Source organism: Actinia tenebrosa, unplaced genomic scaffold (genome assembly GCF_029948245.1).
Source record: "Actinia tenebrosa isolate PJP-AT-01 unplaced genomic scaffold, QUT_ActTen_1.0 PGA_scaffold2__45_contigs__length_23673736, whole genome shotgun sequence".
In the NCBI taxonomy this organism is placed as follows: Eukaryota; Metazoa; Cnidaria; class Anthozoa; order Actiniaria; family Actiniidae; genus Actinia; species Actinia tenebrosa.
The window spans coordinates 16,791,633-16,811,320 of record NW_028292579.1 but is presented as its reverse complement, the minus strand read 5'-3'; the positions used below and the strand labels follow the sequence as shown (position 1 = coordinate 16,811,320).

The window sequence follows — 19,688 nt, the reverse complement described above, 5'->3', positions numbered from 1 at the left end:
TTAATAAAACATGATTTTAAAACAGGCAAAAAGATCTTTTGATCGGACATGCTTCATGCAACAAAGCTAAATTTGGCCACCCCATATATGGCGTCCAGTGACGTGAGTAATGCTTCTGTATGTCACCTGATCTGTCACAGCGTCTATCCTTCGCAGCCGCTCCCATTTTGGAGAAGTAGAAAATTATATCTTTGAGTTCAAGTCTTTTTCTCGCTCTAAAACTCTTCTTAAGTATGACTTAATGCATCAATCTTACGTGGATATGCCCTAGTACAAATAGCAGCAAGTTTTATCAGCTTCGTTAGGAGACATGTAAAAACATTTTCGTTGGATTGTTTGTAGGCGGAAATGATGGCGATCGATGTCCACTAGTCAACACCAAAGAAAATGCCATATAAGACTTGGTCATTCACTTTCCTTGAGCATTAAAACATAGTTGATAGAAGGGAACTGTATTAACTATGGCTGCAAGTATTAAAACTGTCTTGCAGGAGAAGTCTACATGGATAGATTGAAGGTGTGTGAGCTATAAATAATGGCATACTTTCAGCCCTCGTCATATCCAAAACATTTGATGCGAAGAATAGAAACTCATCGACGCAAAACGAATGAAAGTGATGTCGAGAAAAAAATTCGTTTTATTCAAGCTATCAGAGAAGGCAACAAAACTGAGGTTTTAAAATCGATTCAATCTGGCGTCGATATTAATTCTGTCCACCCTATAGGAGGAAAAAGTGCACTGTCTTACGCCGTTATATTCAATAACAAAGATTTAGTTCAAGCTTTGATCGATGCTGGTGCTGATGTCAATATAAGTGATAATTATGGAAAAACCCCATTGTTTTATTATGTTGAAAAAGGATTACTTTACTTAGAAGAAATTTTAACCGATGGTAGCGAAGTGCTTACAGAAATTGATCTTGACGACTACAGCAGTGTGGCTTCTACACTAATCAACGCCGGTGCTGACGTCAATATAACTGATAATCAAGGCAAAACTCCTTTGATGTATGCTCTTCAAGACAACGAATTGACATGTAGACTTATTGAGGCTGGTGCAGATGTCAAAATCGTTGACAAGAATGGCAGAAATGCTTTACATTATGCTTCAATAAATGGGAATGAAAACATAGTTTCACAATTAACAAAGAGCATTGACATTAACTTTACTGATAATCAGGGCAAAACTGCTCTGATGTTTGCTGTCCAACATGGCCAAACAAGTGTAGCTGCTAAATTAATTGACGCTGGTGCAGATGTTAATGTAGTGGATAAAAAAGGCAGATCTGCTTTGATTTATGGTGCTCTAGATGAATATGGCATTGCAATAGAAAGCTCCAAAACTGTGGTTTCCAGGTTAATAAAAGCTGGTGCTGATTTAAACATAGCTGATAATCAGGGCAAAACTGCTTTGATGTTTGCTGTCCAACATGGTCAAACAGGTGTAGCTGAGATATTAATTGACGCTGGTGCAGATGTTAATGTAGTGGATAAAGAAGGCAGAACTGCTTTGATGTTTGCTGTCCAACATGGTCAAACAAGTGTAGCTGCTAAATTAATTGACGCTGATGCAGATGTTAATGTAGTGGATAAAGAAGGCAGAACTGCTTTGATTTATGGTGCTCTAGATGACTTGGAAAGTAGAGAACGTCAGATGTTTCAGTACGAGGGAGAAGGTTTGCGTCAAGTAACCAATAATGGTAAAGAGAATATTTTTTGTGTGTTGATCAGTGCTGGTGCTGACCTTAATAAAATAGATTATTTGGGAAAAACTGCTTTAATCTATTGTGCTCAACAAGGAATAACAAGAATACAAGATAGTGATTTTGACCACTTTCATTTCTATGATGAAACTATGTACAGTTTGTACTATGCAAGAAATAAAGAAAGTTATGAAGTTGTCTTCAGAAATTCTGCTTTGGAATTAGTAAAGGCTGGAGCTAATTTGAACATAACTGATGATGATGGTAAAACTGCCTTGATATATTCCCTACAAAATAAAAGTAAAGATTTGACTTGTGCATTGATTGAAGCTGGTGCAGATGTCAAAATCACTGACAAGAATGGCAGAAATGCTTTACATTATGCTTCAATAAATGGTAATGAAAACATTGTTTCACAATTAACAAAGAGCATTGACATTGACTTTACTGATAATCAGGGCAAAACTGCTCTGATGTTTGCTGTCCAACATGGCCAAACAAGTGTAGCTGCTAAATTAATTGATGCTGGTGCAGATGTTAATGTAGTGGATAAAGAAAGCAGAACTGCTTTGATTTATGGTGCTCTAAATGACTATGGCACATTTGCCGTAAAAAGCCCCAAAACTGTGGTTTCCATGTTAATAAAAGCTGGTGCTGATTTAAACATAGCTGATAATCAGGGCAAAACTGCTTTGATGTTTGCTGTCCAACATGGTCAAACAGGTGTAGCTGAGATATTAATTGACGCTGGTGCAGATGTTAATGTAGTGGATAAAGAAGGCAGAACTGCTTTGATTTATGGTGCTCTAGATGACTTGGGAAGTAGAAAACGTCAGATGCTGAACTACATGTACACCTATCGTGATGATACAGATGCACAAGGAAAAACTGCATTAATAAATCTTGCTCAAGATGGCATGAGTAGAAAGGAATCTAGATTACATGACAGTTTCTTGTCTGCAGAAAGTGAAGACATAGGTTACATGTGGGATGGCTATCAAAGGAAAAAGATTGAAATGATTGACTACAAAAGAGTGGCTTCCATGTTGATTGAAGCTGGTGCTAAAATCAATGTGTCCGATAATGAGGGCAAAACAGCTTTGATTTATTCCCTCCAAAACAACAAGGAAAAATTGGCTTGCGCACTAATTGAGGCTGGTGCTGATGTCAAAACTGTTGATAAAAGTGGCAGAACTGCATTGTTTTATGCTTTGTTCACTGGTAGTGAAAAGGTGGCTCATGAACTGAACAGAATTCAAACTATGATGATCATTTCTGAAAGCGAGGAGGAAACTATCACATCAATTACCAATGCCCAAGCAAGAAAAGAAAGTGTAATTGTTAGATTAATTGAAGCTGGTGCTGATGTAAGTATAACCTATACTAAAGGAAAAACTGCTTTAATTTATGCTGTGGAAAAGGATGATGAAAGTTTGGCCTGTGCATTGATCAAGGCTGGTGCTGATGTCAATGTTTCTGATGAAGACGGCAAAACTGCTTTGATTTATTCAGTTCAAAATAACAATGAAAACATGGTTTCTTTGTTGATTGAAGCTGGTGCTGATGTCAACACTGTTGATCATGACAGTAATACGGCTCTCTTCTATGGTGTCAGCAATGAAAGTATTGTACTTTTGTTAATTAACAATGGTAAAGCTTCTATCAACAAGAGAGATAAATATTCCAGATCTCCACTGTTTTATGCGATTCTAAAGTCTCTAAAGTCAGCTCGTTATCTTCTCGAAAAAGGAAGTAGTTTGCATAGGAAAGACTGTTATAATATAAACATATTGTCATTTTTCATTGAGCATTCTTTGAGACAAAGAAAGGACCATTCTTATTTCTCTGATGGTTTAAAACTTTTGCAAGAAAAAGGCGTAAACTGTGAAAAAATATTTGAGGCATTGATTAATTCAGTATTCTGCATGATCCTTTTTGCTACCTTAGAGTTACATGGGAGGAAAAAAATTGGTCTGATTTCTCATAAACCAGATCTAAAAGAAATCATTTGGGTTTTAAATTTTGCCAAACAGTATGTCTCAGAAGATGGTGGGAACAGATGTGAGACCATTCAAAAGACTATAATGCTAATGCAAGAAGCCATGGACTTGTGTGTAGCCATGCCAATGGTTCTCGATTCTCTCGTAGCGTTAGGCGCAGATCCAGGTTATGCTGACATAGATGGAAACACTGCACTTCACTATGCAGCATGCTTGCCACTTGCAGGGGCTTCTCAAGACACAGTAATGGAAATATGTCACCAATTAGATGATTTAGGGGCATCAGTTCATACAAAAAATCACCAAAAAGAAACACCACTTTTGTTTTGTTTGTCCAAAAAAGATTGGATAAACAAAGGAAATGAAAGTTCTAAAGTAAAGACATTGGTTCAAGTATGTTCTTTCTTATTGGAGGAAGGATCAAGCCTAGAAGAAACTACACAAAATGAAAAATCAGTTTTCCATCTGATAATCGAATTGTTCAAGCAAGGCCTTCTATTGGAGGATGATATTATCAGAAAAAATGTCCTTAATGAGACATTGGAACTGTTGAATTTGTTTCCAAGTTACCATGTCATGAAAGGAGTCACTATCAATAAAAGGGATCATAGTTTGAACTCTCCACTACATGTTTGGGCAATGCTGAGTTTCAGGGTTCAGACCAGAAAGAAAGAAAGCAGTGCTGTTGACCCTTATGTTTTTGAGAAGCAGATTTTAGCTGCCATCTTAAAGCATCTTCTAGATCGGGGGGCAAAATTAAACGATGGAAATGGAATGGATCAAACTCCCTTGCATTTATGTAAGACTTGGACTGCTGCAAAACTGTTGATAGATGCTGGAGCAAAGACCAATGTCTTTGATTCTAAAGGAAATCCACCTCTTTTGGTTACTGTAAAAAGCAATCAAAACATCATCAAAGAATCAGATGCTAATTGCATTTACCCAGATGTTTTTCAACAACCAAAGGAATTCTGGAAAACTGCTCTGGAAAATAAACTTGATCCCTGGACTGTTAACAATGATGGTAATTCTGTAATGAGCATTCTTGTTGAATCTGAAGCCTTTGTTCTGGCCAAAGCACTTCTTGGTGTTGCTTGTGAGGGAAATTATATTCAAACTGATGCTATTGCAGTTTCACTATTAAATGCCATTTGCAAAGATCGGTCCACACGTGCCCAGTGGAAAAGTATTCTTGTTGAGCAAATCCTAAAGTCAAGGAAGAAGGCTATCCTGCAAAGGGATGGTGAAGACACACCACTTCATCATTCTTGGAGAAATATCATAAGACAAATGGATAAACTAGCTCTTATTGGCAGACCTATTCATGACATCAAGGATCCTTTTTTGAATGAAATCATGACATCAGTACATTGGACAATTATAAAACAGCTTCTTTCGCATAGATTTAATTGCAATGTCCGTGATGGATCTGGTCAGTCTTGCATTGACATGGCCCATAAGCATCCTGCCCTTAAAGATCTCCTGAAGAAACAGATAAATATTAGCGAAGTTGACATCCCTGTGGTTATCCGATGGACATCCATTTCTAAAATGCATAAAAGTACATTGGCAAAGGTTGCAAGGCAACAAGAATGCAGACAAGTTAATTCGTTATGGTATCATCGAAACAACATCCAAAAGGGTTCATTTGGATTTGTTTTTGTTGGAATAAATCAAAAAGATGGAAGAGAAGTGGCCATCAAGCGCATTGAGAAACTACGAATGCATCGACCAGAAGACAAAAGAGAAATAACAAATCTTACAAAACTTGCAGATTGTGAACAAGTTGTTCGTTACTTATTCTTCTTTGAAGATGTAGACTTTTCTTATGTAGTTTTGGAACTGATGGAAGGAAACCTTCACGATTACCTTGGAGGTACTGATTTTGATGCCAAAAGAAGTATTCCACTATGTGCTGATGTAGTAAAAGGCCTGAAATATCTACATGATCAAGGCATCATTCACCGTGATCTCAAACCAAGTAACATTCTTTTTAAAACCTTTCCTAAGTTGTGCTTGAAGATAGCTGACTTTGGCTTAAGTAGGTGTATTGATAAGTGTAGCACATCTGCCACAGTGTATGGATCTGTTGCTGGTACCAGGTGCTGGATTGCTCCAGAAGTATTGAAGTCATCATATAAGGAACATTCCATGGCATCTGATGTGTTTTCTTGTGGACTACTACTTCATTACATTTTGATAGTCAAGAAACATGCTTTTTCCCCAGTAGACTGTGCTAATAAAAGTGAATTGCAAATTCACCTTGAAACTGAAGCCAATGTGTTAAGAGACAACAGAGAGGGCTGGGATTCCTCACTCTGCCCAGAAGCTACTGAGCTCATTACATGTATGCTGGATAGTGATAAAGGTAAACGGCCAACAGCAGCTGATGGACTTACTCATCCATTTTTTTGGTCAGAAAAGAAAAAGAGAAATTTCTTAATTAGCGTTGGCAATCAATCAGAGGTAGAGATGCCACGTGCCAAGAAGACTTTGCCTTTGACAGCCTTAGAGAAAGATCTAGAGAATAGATTTGGCACCATTATCACCAGGCCATCTTGGAATGACCCTGGATATCCAAGCATGCAGGCTATCTATGCTGAAATGACTAAGAACAGAAAGTATCCCTACGACACTTGCTCTGTAGTTGAGTTAGTAAGGTTCATAAGAAATGCCTATGCACACGTCTCTGAAGACAAGCGACCGCCATCAATCAGGAAATTACTGCTTGAAGATTTCGTGTTTTTGGAATATTTTCCCAATCTTGTAATGGAAGTCTTGAAGTGTGTAAAAGCTCATGGATGGGACTCCAGAGAAGAAATCAAGGATGCACTAAATGACGAGATGACTAAGGAACTAAAAGGTAATGCACTTAATTGTTGTTGTGATTTTTTTAAATGTGAAGCAAAGTTTCCATACTTCAAATAATAAAGTAATATATACAGTATGAGTGGCCGTGTTGTATCAGATATACAACCACGAGGCGTAGCCGAGTGAATGTATATCTGATACAACACGGACACGAATACTGTATATGACTTATCAAACGTCTAGGTTAGTTCCTTTGTGTTTCACTAAAATTTTCAAAATTAAAGTGAATTTGGCCAAGAAAATCCAACTTAAAGTTTATGCAAATGAACACAGTTTTGTATCAGATTTTCCACTCTTCACGGTCGTGATTTCTGTTGTGTTTTCCTAATGAATTATTAATGAGTGTGATAATAATAAATAATAAATCTTTTAATTTGTACATGGTTTAAAGCTAGAAACTTGTGGGGCCATGTGTCCTTCGTACTCCTTACTACATTCAAATATTCTATACACTCAACTCTCACCTCACATGTTGATTTCTAAGAAGGGAGGAAAAATGGAAAACCCAGGGAAAAACCCTCATGGCAGGGTGTCTGCTTGAACCAGTGACCTGATCCTTTGGACTCACAGCAGTGAAAGATGATGCATTAGCAGTGTACGCCACCCATTTTTGGGGGGGAATGGGAGCTGAAACTATGATAATTTCACTTTGTAATGCTTTCATGGATATTTTAGGTTGTGCTGAAGGTATTACAGGAGAGACACCAACTGAGTGACATGGAAAATGATGGTCCTTTGCTGCCTTATATCCTAATTCAGGGCAGTTCTTACACAGTGAGGTTGCCAGTGCAGGTTATTTTGCCATCCCTTGGAGTCAAGGAGAAACACAAAAGTAGGGAATGTACAGAAGAACATTGTGAAGTAAACATTCAAAGTGTACTAGTTCTTAAAAATACTAAGTTGTAGAGTAATAGAATCTATACCATACATTTCATTATGATATTTGTAGAGTATGAGTATAGATATTAGTAAATCTATACCATGCATGCCATTATAATATTTGAAGAGTATGAGTATAGATGTTAGTAAATCTATACCATGCATGCCATTATAATATTTGTAGAGTATGAGTATAGATATATGTAAATCTATACCATGCATGTCATTATAATATTTGTAGAGTATGAGTATAGATATATGTAAATCTATACCATGCATGTCATTATAATATTTGTAGAGTATGAGTATAGATATATGTAAATCTATACCATGCATGTCATTATAATATTCGTAGAGTATGAGTATAGATATATGTAAATCTATACCATACATGTCATTATAACATTCGTAGAGTATGAGTATAGATATATGTAAATCTATACCATGCATGTCATTATAATATTTGTAGAGTATGAGTATAGATATATGTAAATCTATACCATGCTTGTCATTATAATATTTGTAGAGTATGAGTATAGATATATGTAAATCTATACCATGCATGTCATTATAATATTTGTAGAGTATGAGTATAGATATATGTAAATCTATACTATGTGATTAGAGGAACTAGGGGATAGTGTGAATTAAACAATTCCCCCCCCCCTCCCAAAAAAAAAACGTTTTGAAACTATTTTTGAATATATTCGAACTAAATTTAATTGAATTTTAAAATAAGAAATAGAAATAGTATAGAATTAAAGGATTAATTTGTAGTTTTTATTATTTAAAAGCCAGCATGTTTATCACAAAATGATTAGCTTGAACAAGATCAGTTAAATCTCGGTTCTTTTAAATGCAATGACATTACTGATATGAACGTTTTATAGCAATTCTATGTGATGCAAAGCACTATGTTGCATTACTATTCACACTAATATGCATGTATTAGAAGTCATTTTTTTCTAACCTGCAAAAGTCAAACATTTTTCTAATTCTCAATCAGGAGTAAAGTGGGACAGCCATAAATAGAATAGTATATTTTTACACATGTACAGTACACAAAATTTTGGTGTTTCTAGTAATTTGTGTATGCTTTTAGTGATTTACTGTGCTCAAATGCTAAAAGCAAATATGGCATCCACATGATTTGCGTGATGCATCCTGGAGATAACAAGGTTTATACTTCCAATATGTTAATGAGTATGATCTCATAGGAGGCTTTGAGTGCTAAAATACTGATTACTATGAGAAAACGAATTTGCAATATCCTTGCTATAAATCCTGAGTAAGACAATGATGTTCTACACAGGATATTTTACTGCCCCAGAAGAGTTTTGTATATTTAATAATGCCTGCTATGAGACCATACTCATTAACATATTGGAAGTATAAACCTTGATATCTCCAGGAGGGTGTCACTAAAGAGTAATGGAGTAATGAGTAATGGAAAAATGAGTAATAGCCAAACTTTTCCACATACAGTAGAAATCTACAAGGGCGAGAAATGAATAAATTAAAAAACTATTAGATTGCATTCAGTCAAACTGTTGAATAGTTAGATAAATGCTGCTAACTTAGATAACTATTTAGTTGACGTCACCTAAAATAGTAAGAGCGCGCCAAATAACAGTCATGCTAATGCTGGGGGTTTGTTTTACCAGAGAATGAGTGAATAGACATTCATTTGTATCATCGTTTCTCCCCCTGTTCTCAGTAGCTGTTTACTCATAGTTTCAAATTTATGTGAGGTCAGCTAAAATAGTAACTAACTTATCTAATTTAGGTGACGTCAACAATTTTCCCTGTGAGTAAAATCCATATAAGCAAATCATCAGTGTCACATTTTGTTTGCTTGTTAATTTCACCATGATTGCATTGGTTGGAAATGTCTGGAAAAAGGCTGCACTTGTTCTTTTCTGTGTCGACTTGTTGTGCGCCAAAATGGAAGACTTCAGGTTAGTGTCCTGTATTCTGTGAACACGAATAGCTTTATTTATCATGAATCCTTTATTTATGGCTATTATGTTTTCTTAATGAAGTGGAGGATAATCGTAAGTTAAAGCTTTTTTGCATACAATTTATCGTCGGGCCCTTAATCGTCTGCCTCGTGGACTCAAAGAGTTCCTATGTAAAGATCCCAAAAATTCATAAATGTACAAGTGTGGCAAATCTATTGTTGCATACTTTTAACTTTATGTTACCATAAATCCACTTTTAAGCCCCACATGGTCTTATTTAGTTTGGGGGGGAGGGGGTGGGGGTGGGGATAAATAAAGAGGGGGACTCGTGGATTTAGTGAATTGTAGTACGACATATAGGCTAGTCAGGATATAATATGATGACTTTATTTAAACAGTAAACTCGGAATTAAACAAAAGTATGACAGTTTTATGATTTTTCCCTATTACAGTTTGTACCAATTGAACTAAAGGCACTTTGTCACAGTTCAAACTTTGGACGAGAGTAATGATACGATTGATTTAACTGGTTTTCACTTGTGAATAAATCATAGTACTTTATACCCTGCAAGCAGAGTCTCCTTTTACCTACTCTATGGGCAGGACAAGGAAAGGAGAGGAAGTAAAAGGACACTCAGTGCAAACTATATTTCTTCATTTGTGAAGGGAAGGGGATGGGGCTCGGCATTTGAGAGGGGGGGGGGGCTAGGGGGCTTAAATAGGGATATTACCCTTCTCTAAATAATTTATCAATAGAAATAATGTGGTTTCATTTGACAGACACGCCTAAACCACAGAGACCCAAATTAGATAAAAGTGCTAGACCAACTATGTAGAGGGACCATTTTGGTCAGGTTTTATCGGGAGTTTGTGAAATTATGGTTGATATAGTTGTGGGTATGTAAAAAGTCATTTCTTCCAGTCGAAAATATATTTTTACATAGAGGAATCATATAGGAAAATAAAAGCATGTGAAAATATATTCTACTGTGTTTTTCACTTTTGTTTTCCATTCGCTTGTATTATTTGGCACTTCTTAGCCTCTAACTATTTTTTAAAATAAATGATATAGTTCTAGATTATATTTTTGTCTAGCACTTTTATATAAATTGGGCTCCCTGTGCTCTTAAAGGAGCTTTTACTTGTGATACATTTCCGAGTCCAACCGCTCACAAAAATCACTAAAACAAAGCGAACAATGCTCTAAGGAATGTAAACTTCTCCTGAATAAATTAGAACTTTTGTCATGTACAAATAAACCTGTCATGAAGAAAAATCCAAAAGGTCTCGGACCGATCTTGGACCCGGAAGTAATTTTTCCATAGAATTGATAAGTCACATGATCTGTCACATTATCTGTCATATGATCTGTTGGTGTGGCGGCGTCTCTAACTGAAGTTTATTGCTTTCGGTTTTGGTCGAGAGAGATAAAGTTTATATAAGTTTTTTCGTTTCAACATTCTTCTCTAGCGTATGGCTGAAGACGTAATAAAGTAGAGATGCACTGAGGATGCATTGACTACGAAAGAATCAAGACTTAAGGTGCAAAAAAACCAAATTTGGCTCGGAGTATATAATAATGAAGGCGGAAGCTATGTGATGGGTTTTTTTTCAAGTCAATAGCGAAGGAATAGCAGTCATGATTCCGTCTTTACTCATTCTACTAATAAGCTTTACGACTATTAACTGCACAAATGTGGCGTCTGCCTGGAAGGCGCGTTCGACGTCGCGCTCAACTGATCGGGTTTGAAGAATATTGCCGTATACCATATGTATCCCTTATACGTCTTGATCGAGATGGAGAAACACAACCAGGTGAATGCAATCAGTCGCAAAGGGAGAAAAATCTCAGTTTTCTTAGGGCTATCTTCACAAATGATGAAAATGAGGTTCTTGCAGCGATCGAGGCCGGAGTCGATGTTGATTTTGTCGATGATGGAAAATCTGCACTATTCTACGCCGTTTTAGGTGGTAATTACAAAATTGTTGAAGCTTTGATCAAGGCTGGCGCTAATGTTAACATAACTAATGACGATGGAAAAACTCCATTATCTTATTATGCAGCTGAAGGAGACCATCGAGAACAGTTTTTATTGGAGAATAGAATGCTTATTGGTTTGGAATCCAAAGATAAATCAAGTGTGGCTTCTATACTAATCAAGGCCGGAGCTGACGTCAATAGAACTGATGATGAAGGCAAAACTGCTTTAATGCATGCTCTTCAAAATGACAACGTGAGGTTGGCTTATGAGCTTATCGATAGTGGTGCTGATGTTAAAGCCATTGATGAGAATGGAAGAACTGCATTGTTTTACCCTTCCCTTTGTGAGAATACAAGTGTGCTTCAAAAGATATTAAAAAGTGTTGACATCAATACGACTGATCATTGGGGCAAAACTGCTCTGATGCTTGCTGTGGAGCAGAATCGAGAAAGCATTGTTGCTGAACTAATCGAAGCTGGTGCCGATGTAAATGTGATAGATAAAAAAGGGAGCACAGCATTGGTGTATTGTTCTCAAATATCTGATGAACAAATGCCCATGTACGATGATTATCAAGTAATCAGTGAACGTAAAAAAAACATTCTTTCTATGTTGATCAAGGCTGGTGCTGATATGAACAGAAGAGATCATCTTGGAAAAACATCCTTGATTTATTGTGTTCAAAAAGGAATCCCAGAGGAAGCTTTTTACATGTATTCTGCAGTAGTAAGCTTAAGAGATAATTTGGAAATTGAAAATGCAGTTGATTTCGAAGGTTTAGCCTTTGAGCTAATTAAGTCTGGTGCTGATGTAAATATAACAGATAATGAAGGTAAAAGTGCTTTGATTTATGCTTTGCAAGAAGAAAATGAAAATTTAGCCTGTACATTATTAAAGGCCAGTGCTGATGCTAACATAACTGATGAAAAAGGAAAGACTGCTTTAATTCATTTTGCTCGCATTCAAAGCGAAAGCACAGAACACCATGATGGTGATCATCCAGTAAGAAGTGATCCAAATGACCACAACATACTAGCTTCTATGTTAATCAAAGCCTCTTCTGATGTTAACAAGACTGATAATGAAGGTAAATCTGCTTTAATGTACTCTCTTCAAAATGGCAATGAAAGTTTGGCCTGTGCATTGATTGAAGCTGGTGCTGATGTGAATATAATAGATGAAGAAGGCAAAACTGCTCTGATATATTGTGCTCAAAATAAAGTAGAAAGGATGTATCACCTGCAAATGGGCAAAACTTCCAGTTATTCTTCAAAAAGTGATACAGTTATCCACAACAGAGTATTTTCAGTTTTAATCAAGGCATGTGATAATGTGAACAAAACGGATAATGAAGGCAAGACTGCTTTGATTTACTCTCTACAAGAGGACAATGAAAGTTTGGCTTGTGCTCTGATTGAAGCTGGTGCTGATGTCAATCTTGTTGACAATGATGGCAAAACAGCACTTTTTTATGCTGCAATATACAATAATAAAAAGCTTGCAAATATTTTACCTGGACTGATCATGTACTACGACAGCATGGGACAAAAACCGGATGAAGCCATTACGATCCTGTTACGTCAAAAATATGTCATTCCTAAATTGCTTGATGCTGGTGCTGATGTAAACGTAACTGATAAGCGAGGAAGAACTGCTCTAATGTATTATGCAGAAAATGAATACATCAATATCATAAACCAATATTTGGAATTGGATGGCAAGTTTAAAAGCTGGTTTGCTCATGTAGAGAATGAATACAACCATTTGGCATCTGCTCTCATAAAGGCTAGTAAAGATGTTAACATTGTTGATGATCAGGGCAAAACAGCACTTGCACACTTCCTTGAAAATAGCAAAGATTCTTGTGCTATAGAACTAATGAATGCTGGTGCTGATGTTAACATCACTGATGTTGATGGAAAAACTGTACTTTTCTATATTCCAGCTAATTGTGACAAGACAGTCATCGAGAAAATAATCAAAAGTAGTATCAGTCTTAACATTACAGATAATGAAGGCAAAACTGCTTTGATTTACTCTCTACAAGAGAACAACGAAAGTCTGGCTTGTGCTCTGATTGAAGCTGGTGCTGATGTAAAAATGGTTGACAATACTGAGAAAAATGCATTGTTTTATGCCACAATAGGGGGTTGTAAAAATGCATTTTCTAAATTAGCTAATATTGTTGACATTAATGTTATTGATAATCAGGGCAAAACTGTATTAATGTATGCTGTTCAGTATATTAAGACAAGTTTTGTGTCAGAATTAATTGACTCTGGTGCTCAAATTAATGTAGCTGATAAAGATGGCAAAACTGCTTTGATTTATTGTGCTCCAAGTCTAATGAAAGTGAAAGGAGTATGGTGTATTGGATATAAAAAGTCAAGGAATCCACAAGAATTAGAACAAGCAAAAATTAGTACCATTAGTAACATCGTAACAGTTGCATCCATGTTAATCCAGGCTGGTGCTGATATTAACGTGAGTGACAATGAAGGCAAAACTGCTTTGATTTATTCTTTACGAGATGAAGATAAACGTTTGTCTTGTGCATTGATTAAAGCTGGTGCTAATCTCAGTATTATGGATGAGAATGGTAAAACAGCACTGTTTTATGCTGTTTTATATAACAGATCAAGTGTTGTTCAGGTTTTGATTGATGGTGGTGCTGATATCAATTTATGTGACTGTGAAGGAAAAACAGCTTTAATTCACTGTGCTCAACATCAAATCCAAACCAGGGAAAAACAAAGGATGTACAGGTACAGGTACTCAATGTCCAGGTACCATGATGGTGATCATCCAGGAAGTGATAGAAATGACCACAACACTGTAGCTTCTATTTTAATCAAGTCTTCTGCTGATCTCAACAAAACAGATAACAAAGGTAGAACTGCCTTGATTTATTCTCTGCTTAATGACAATCAAGATTTGGCTCGTACTCTGATTGAAGCTGGTGCTGATATCAATGTTGTTGATCAAGATGGCCACACTGCATTGTTTTATGCTTTAATTGGTAACAAAGAAAGAGCAAGAGTTGAAAATTTGATGAAATCATTTAGCATTTCTGACAGTGAGGAGGAAACTACTTCAAGTCTAAGTGCTCAAGATAGTGAACGTTTAGTTATTAAATTAATCAATGCTGGTGCTGATGTCAATTTGAAATATGACAAAGATGAAACTGCTTTGATTTACTCTGCTCGAAATGGCAATAAGATTTTGGTATCTGCATTGATCAAGGCTGGTGCTGAAGTAAATGCTATTGATAATGAAGGCAAAACTGCTTTGATAAACTGCACTTGTTATGGTGACAACCCCAGATCATTACGTATGACTGCTACATTTCATACAAGTGATGATTTCAGGGACATTGCTTTTGCATTAATCAACGCAGGTGCTGACGTAAATGTAAAAGATAATACAGGGAAAACAGCTTTAATTCATTGCATTCAAAACAACAATGAAGATATGGTTTCTGGATTGATTAAAGCTGGTGCTGATGCCAACATTACTGATCATGATGGTGTTTCAGCTATTTTCTATGGCGTAGGCAATGACAAGATTGTACATTTACTGATAAACAATGGTAAAGCAAATATTAACAAGAGAGATCATTATGGCAGAGTTCCTTTATATTATGCAATGAAGGAATCCCTTATTTCAGCCCAACATCTTCTTGACAATAGCTGTGGTCTGAAGGGAAAGGATCGTTATGGTATAAGCATATTATCATTCTTCATTGAACATTGTTTGAGAGGGAAAGGGCATACATGTATGACTGAAGGTTTAAATCTTTTGCTAGAAAAAGGAATAAAGCAAGAGGCAATATTTAAGGCATTAGTCAATTCACTGTTATGCATGATCCTTCTTATTGCCTTGACACTACAAGGGAAAAAGCAAAATGGCCCACTCTCTAAGAGACAAGATGTAAAACCATTCTTTCAAGTTATAAATGTTGCCAAGAAGTATGCACCAAAAGATAATGGCCAAAAATGTGAAATCGTCCAAAATATGATAGTGATGATGGAAAAAGCCACAAATTTGAACATGGCAGTCCCTAAGATTCTAGAATCACTGGTGGAATTAGGTGCAAATCCAAGTTATGCTGACTTGCATGGCAACACCGCACTTCACTATGCAGCCTGCTTGCCACTTGTAGGCATTTCTCAAGACACAGTACTGAAAATATGCCAACAGCTAGACGATTTAGGGGCATCAGTTCATACCAAAAATCACCAAGATGAAACACCACTTTTGTTTTGTTTGTCAAAAAAAGACTGGATAAATAGGAGCCAAGAAAGTTCAAAAGTGAAGTCCTTGGTTGATATTTGTAGTTTTTTATTGGAACAAGGATCAAGCCTAGAAGGAACAACACAAAAGGAAAAGTCACTTTTCCATCTGATAATTGACTTATTCAATCAAGGTCTCCTTTTACACAATGATGAAGTTAGAAAAGATGTCCTCAAAGAAAGTTTGGCACTGTTACATTTGTTTTCAAGTTCCCATGTTACAAAACCTGGAGTGACTGTGAATAAAAGGGATGACAACCTGAACTCTCCTCTTCATCTTTGGGCAATGCTGGAATTAAATTTGCCCAGTGCCGTGCAACCTCAAGCTTTTCAGAAGCAGGTTATAGCTGCAATCTTCAAGCATCTTGTAGACCTTGGAGCAAAACTAAATGATGGAAATAAAATTGATCAAACCCCCTTGCATTTATGTAAGACCTGGACTGCTGCAAAGCTGTTGATAGATGCTGGAGCAAAGACCAATGTCTTGGATTCTAAAGGAAATCCACCTCTTTTGGTTACTGTAGAAAAAAATCAAATTTTTATTGATGATTCAAGTGCTATTTGTATTTATCCAGATATTTTACTACAACCAAAGGAATTCTGGAAGACTGTTGTGGAAAATAAACTTGATCCCTGGACAGCTAACAATGATGGTAATTCTGTAATGAGCATTCTTGTTGAATCTGAAGCCTTTAATCTGGCGAGAGCACTTCTTGATGTTGCTTGTGAGGGAAATTATATTCAAACTGATGCTATTGCAGTTTCACTATTAAATGCCATTTGCAAAGATCGGTCCACGCGTGCCCAGTGGAAAAGTATTCTTGTTGGACAAATTTTGAAGTCAAGGGAAAAAGCTATCCAACAAAGAGATGGCGAAGATACACCACTTCATTATTGCTGCAGAAACATTGCAAGAGAAAAAACTTTTGTCTTGCCCTTTAGGCAGAGGCATTTTCATGACTTAAATGATTTTCTTGTTAATGACATGATGGTATCAGTCCATTGGACAATTGTTAAACAGCTTCTGTCACGTGGTTTTAAATGTAGCGCTCTTGATACATCAGGTCAGTCTTGCACTGAAATTGCCAAAAAATGTCCAGTACTTAAAGATCTCTTAACAAAACCACTGAATATTTATGAGGTTCCTTTGGTCATCCCATGGAAATCTACTTCTAAAACACACAAATATGCCTTAGCAAAGGTTGCAAGGAGGCAAGAATGTAGACAAGTTACAGATAGTTCATTTTGGTATCATCAAACCTACTTACAAAAAGGCTCATTTGGACTAGTGTTTGTGGGGATTAATGAAAAGGATGGCAGAGAGGTGGCTATTAAGCGCACTGAAAAACAACGAATGCATCGTCCAGAAGACAAAAGAGAGATAACAAGTCTTACGGCTCTTGCAGACTGCGAACAGGTGGTCCGTTATCTATCCTTTTCTGAAGATCAAGATTTTTCCTATATAGTTTTGGAATTAATGGAAGGAAACCTTACGGATTACCTTGGAGGTACTAATTATGATGCCAAAAAGAACATTTCACTATGTGCTGATGTAGTAAAAGGTCTGAAATATCTACATGATCAAGGTATCATTCACCGTGATCTAAAACCAAGTAACATTCTTTTTAAAACCTTTCCTAAGTTGTGCTTGAAGATAGCTGACTTTGGTTTAAGCCGGTTTATTGATAAGTGTAGCACATTTGCCACAGTGTATGGATCTGTTGCTGGTACCAGGTGCTGGATTGCTCCAGAAGTATTGAAGTCATCATATAAGGAACATTCCATGCCATCTGATGTGTTTTCTTGTGGACTACTACTTCATTACATTTTGATAGTCAAGAAACATGCTTTTTCCCCAGTAGACTGTGCTAATAAAAGTGAATTGCAAATTCACCTTGAAACTGAAGCCAATGTGTTAAGAGACAACAGAGAGGGATGGGGTCACTCACTCTTCCCAGAAGCAACTGACCTCATAACATGTATGCTGGACAATGTTAAAACAAAGCGACCAACAGCAACCGAAGCACTGGCCCATCCAATGTTCTGGCCGAAAAAGAAAAAAATGGAATTTTTAATTGCTGTTGCTAATCAGCCAGAGATCGAGTGTCCACGTGCAAAGAGAGTACCTCCATTAACACCAGTAGAGATAGATCTAGAGAAGAGCTTTAGCACAATCATCACAGAAGAGACTTGGGATCATTCAGGCTATGTAAACATGCCCATAATTCATGCTGAAATGAAGAGGAAGAGAAAATATGATACTAGCTCTGTCATAGAGTTAGTAAGGTTAATACGCAACACCCATGCGCATATCTCTGAAGACAAACGACCAACGGCCATCAGGAAACTAGTGCTTGAAGACTTTGTGTTTTTGGAATGCTTTCCCAATCTTGTAATGGAAGTTTTCAAGTGCATAAAAATTCATAGATGGTCCGACTCAAGAGAAGAAATCAAGTATGCACTAGATGACAAGATGACTAACAAACTAAAAGGTAAAATACACTTTATTGCTGTTGTGATTTTTTAATGTGAAACCAAGTTTATTTACAAGTACTGGGCGGGGGGGGGGGGGGGGGGGGGGGGGGTGGGGGTATGGGGGCTGAGACTGATGATTTCACTTTGTAACACTTTCCTAAATCTCCTAGGTTGTCCTGAAGGTATTCCCAGGGACATGCCAACTACATGTAGCATGGAAATCGACTGAAATCTTTCTCTGTTGCTGTTCATTCTAATTGAGGGCTATGCAGTCAATTTGGCAGTGCAAGGTATTTTGCCATCCCCCAGAGTCAAGAAGAAACACAAAAGTAGGAAATGTACAGAGGAACATTGTGAGGTATACACATTCAAAGTGTAGTGGTTCTTAGAAAGTCTAATTTGTAAAGTAGGGGTATAGATGTATGTGAATCTATACCATGCATGTCATTATAATATTTGTAGAGTATGAGTATAGATATATGTGAATCTATACCATGCATGTCATTATAATATTTGTAGAGTATGAGTATAGATATATGTGAATCTATACCATGCATGTCATTATAATATTTGTAGAGTATGAGTATAGATGTATGTAAATCTATACCATACATGTCATTATAATAATTGTAGAGTATGAGTATAGATATTAGTGAATCTATACCATACATGTCATTATAATATTTGTAGAGTACAAGTATAGATATTAGTAAATCTATACCATGCTTGTCATTATAATATTTGTAGAGTATGAGTATAGATATATGTAAATCTATACCATGCTTGTCATTATAATATTTGTAGAGTATGAGTATAGATATATGTAAATCTATACCATGCATGTCATTATAATATTTGTAGAGTATGAGTATAGATATTAGTAAATCTATACCATGCATGTCATTATAATATTTGTAGAGTATGAGTATAGATATATGTAAATCTATACCATGCTTGTCATTATAATATTTGTAGAGTATGAGTATAGATATATGTAAATCTATACCATGCATGTCATCATAATATTTGTAGAGTACGAGTATAGATATATCTATACCATACATGTCATTATAATATTTGTAGAGTATGAGTATAGATATATGTAAATCTATACCATGCATGTCATTATAATATTTGTAGAGTACAAGTATAGATATTAGTAAATCTATACCATGCATGTCATTATAATATTTGTAGAGTACAAGTATAGATATTAGTAAATCTATACTATGCAATTAGAGGAACTAGGGGATAGTGTGAATTAAACAATTCCCCCCCCCCCCCTCCCAAAAAAAAAAAACGTTTTGGCGCTATTTTTGAATATATTCGAACTAAATTTAATTGAATTTTAAAATATGAAATAGAAATAGTATAGAATCAAAGGATTAATTTGTAGTTTTTATTATTTAAAAGCCAGTATATTTATCACAAAATGATTAGCTTGAACATGTTGAACAAGATCAGTTAAATCTTGGTTAAATGCAATGATATTATTGATGCAAAGCACTATGTTGCATTATTATTC

At 36.1% G+C, this 19,688-nt stretch overlaps 1 protein-coding gene across 1 annotated transcript; it reads left to right on the top strand.

Moving 5' to 3' along the window:
- The first annotated feature begins 146 nt into the window (after nt 1–146).
- LOC116287002 (uncharacterized) lies at nt 147–18,870 on the top strand. Its single transcript, XM_089034141.1, has 3 exons — nt 147–6,566; nt 11,086–18,180; nt 18,334–18,870. Exons 1-3 carry the CDS (start codon nt 536–538, stop codon nt 18,390–18,392), a joined length of 13,185 nt encoding a protein of 4,394 aa, XP_088890267.1. The 5' UTR covers nt 147–535; the 3' UTR covers nt 18,393–18,870.
- The last annotated feature ends 818 nt before the right edge of the window (nt 18,871–19,688 follow it).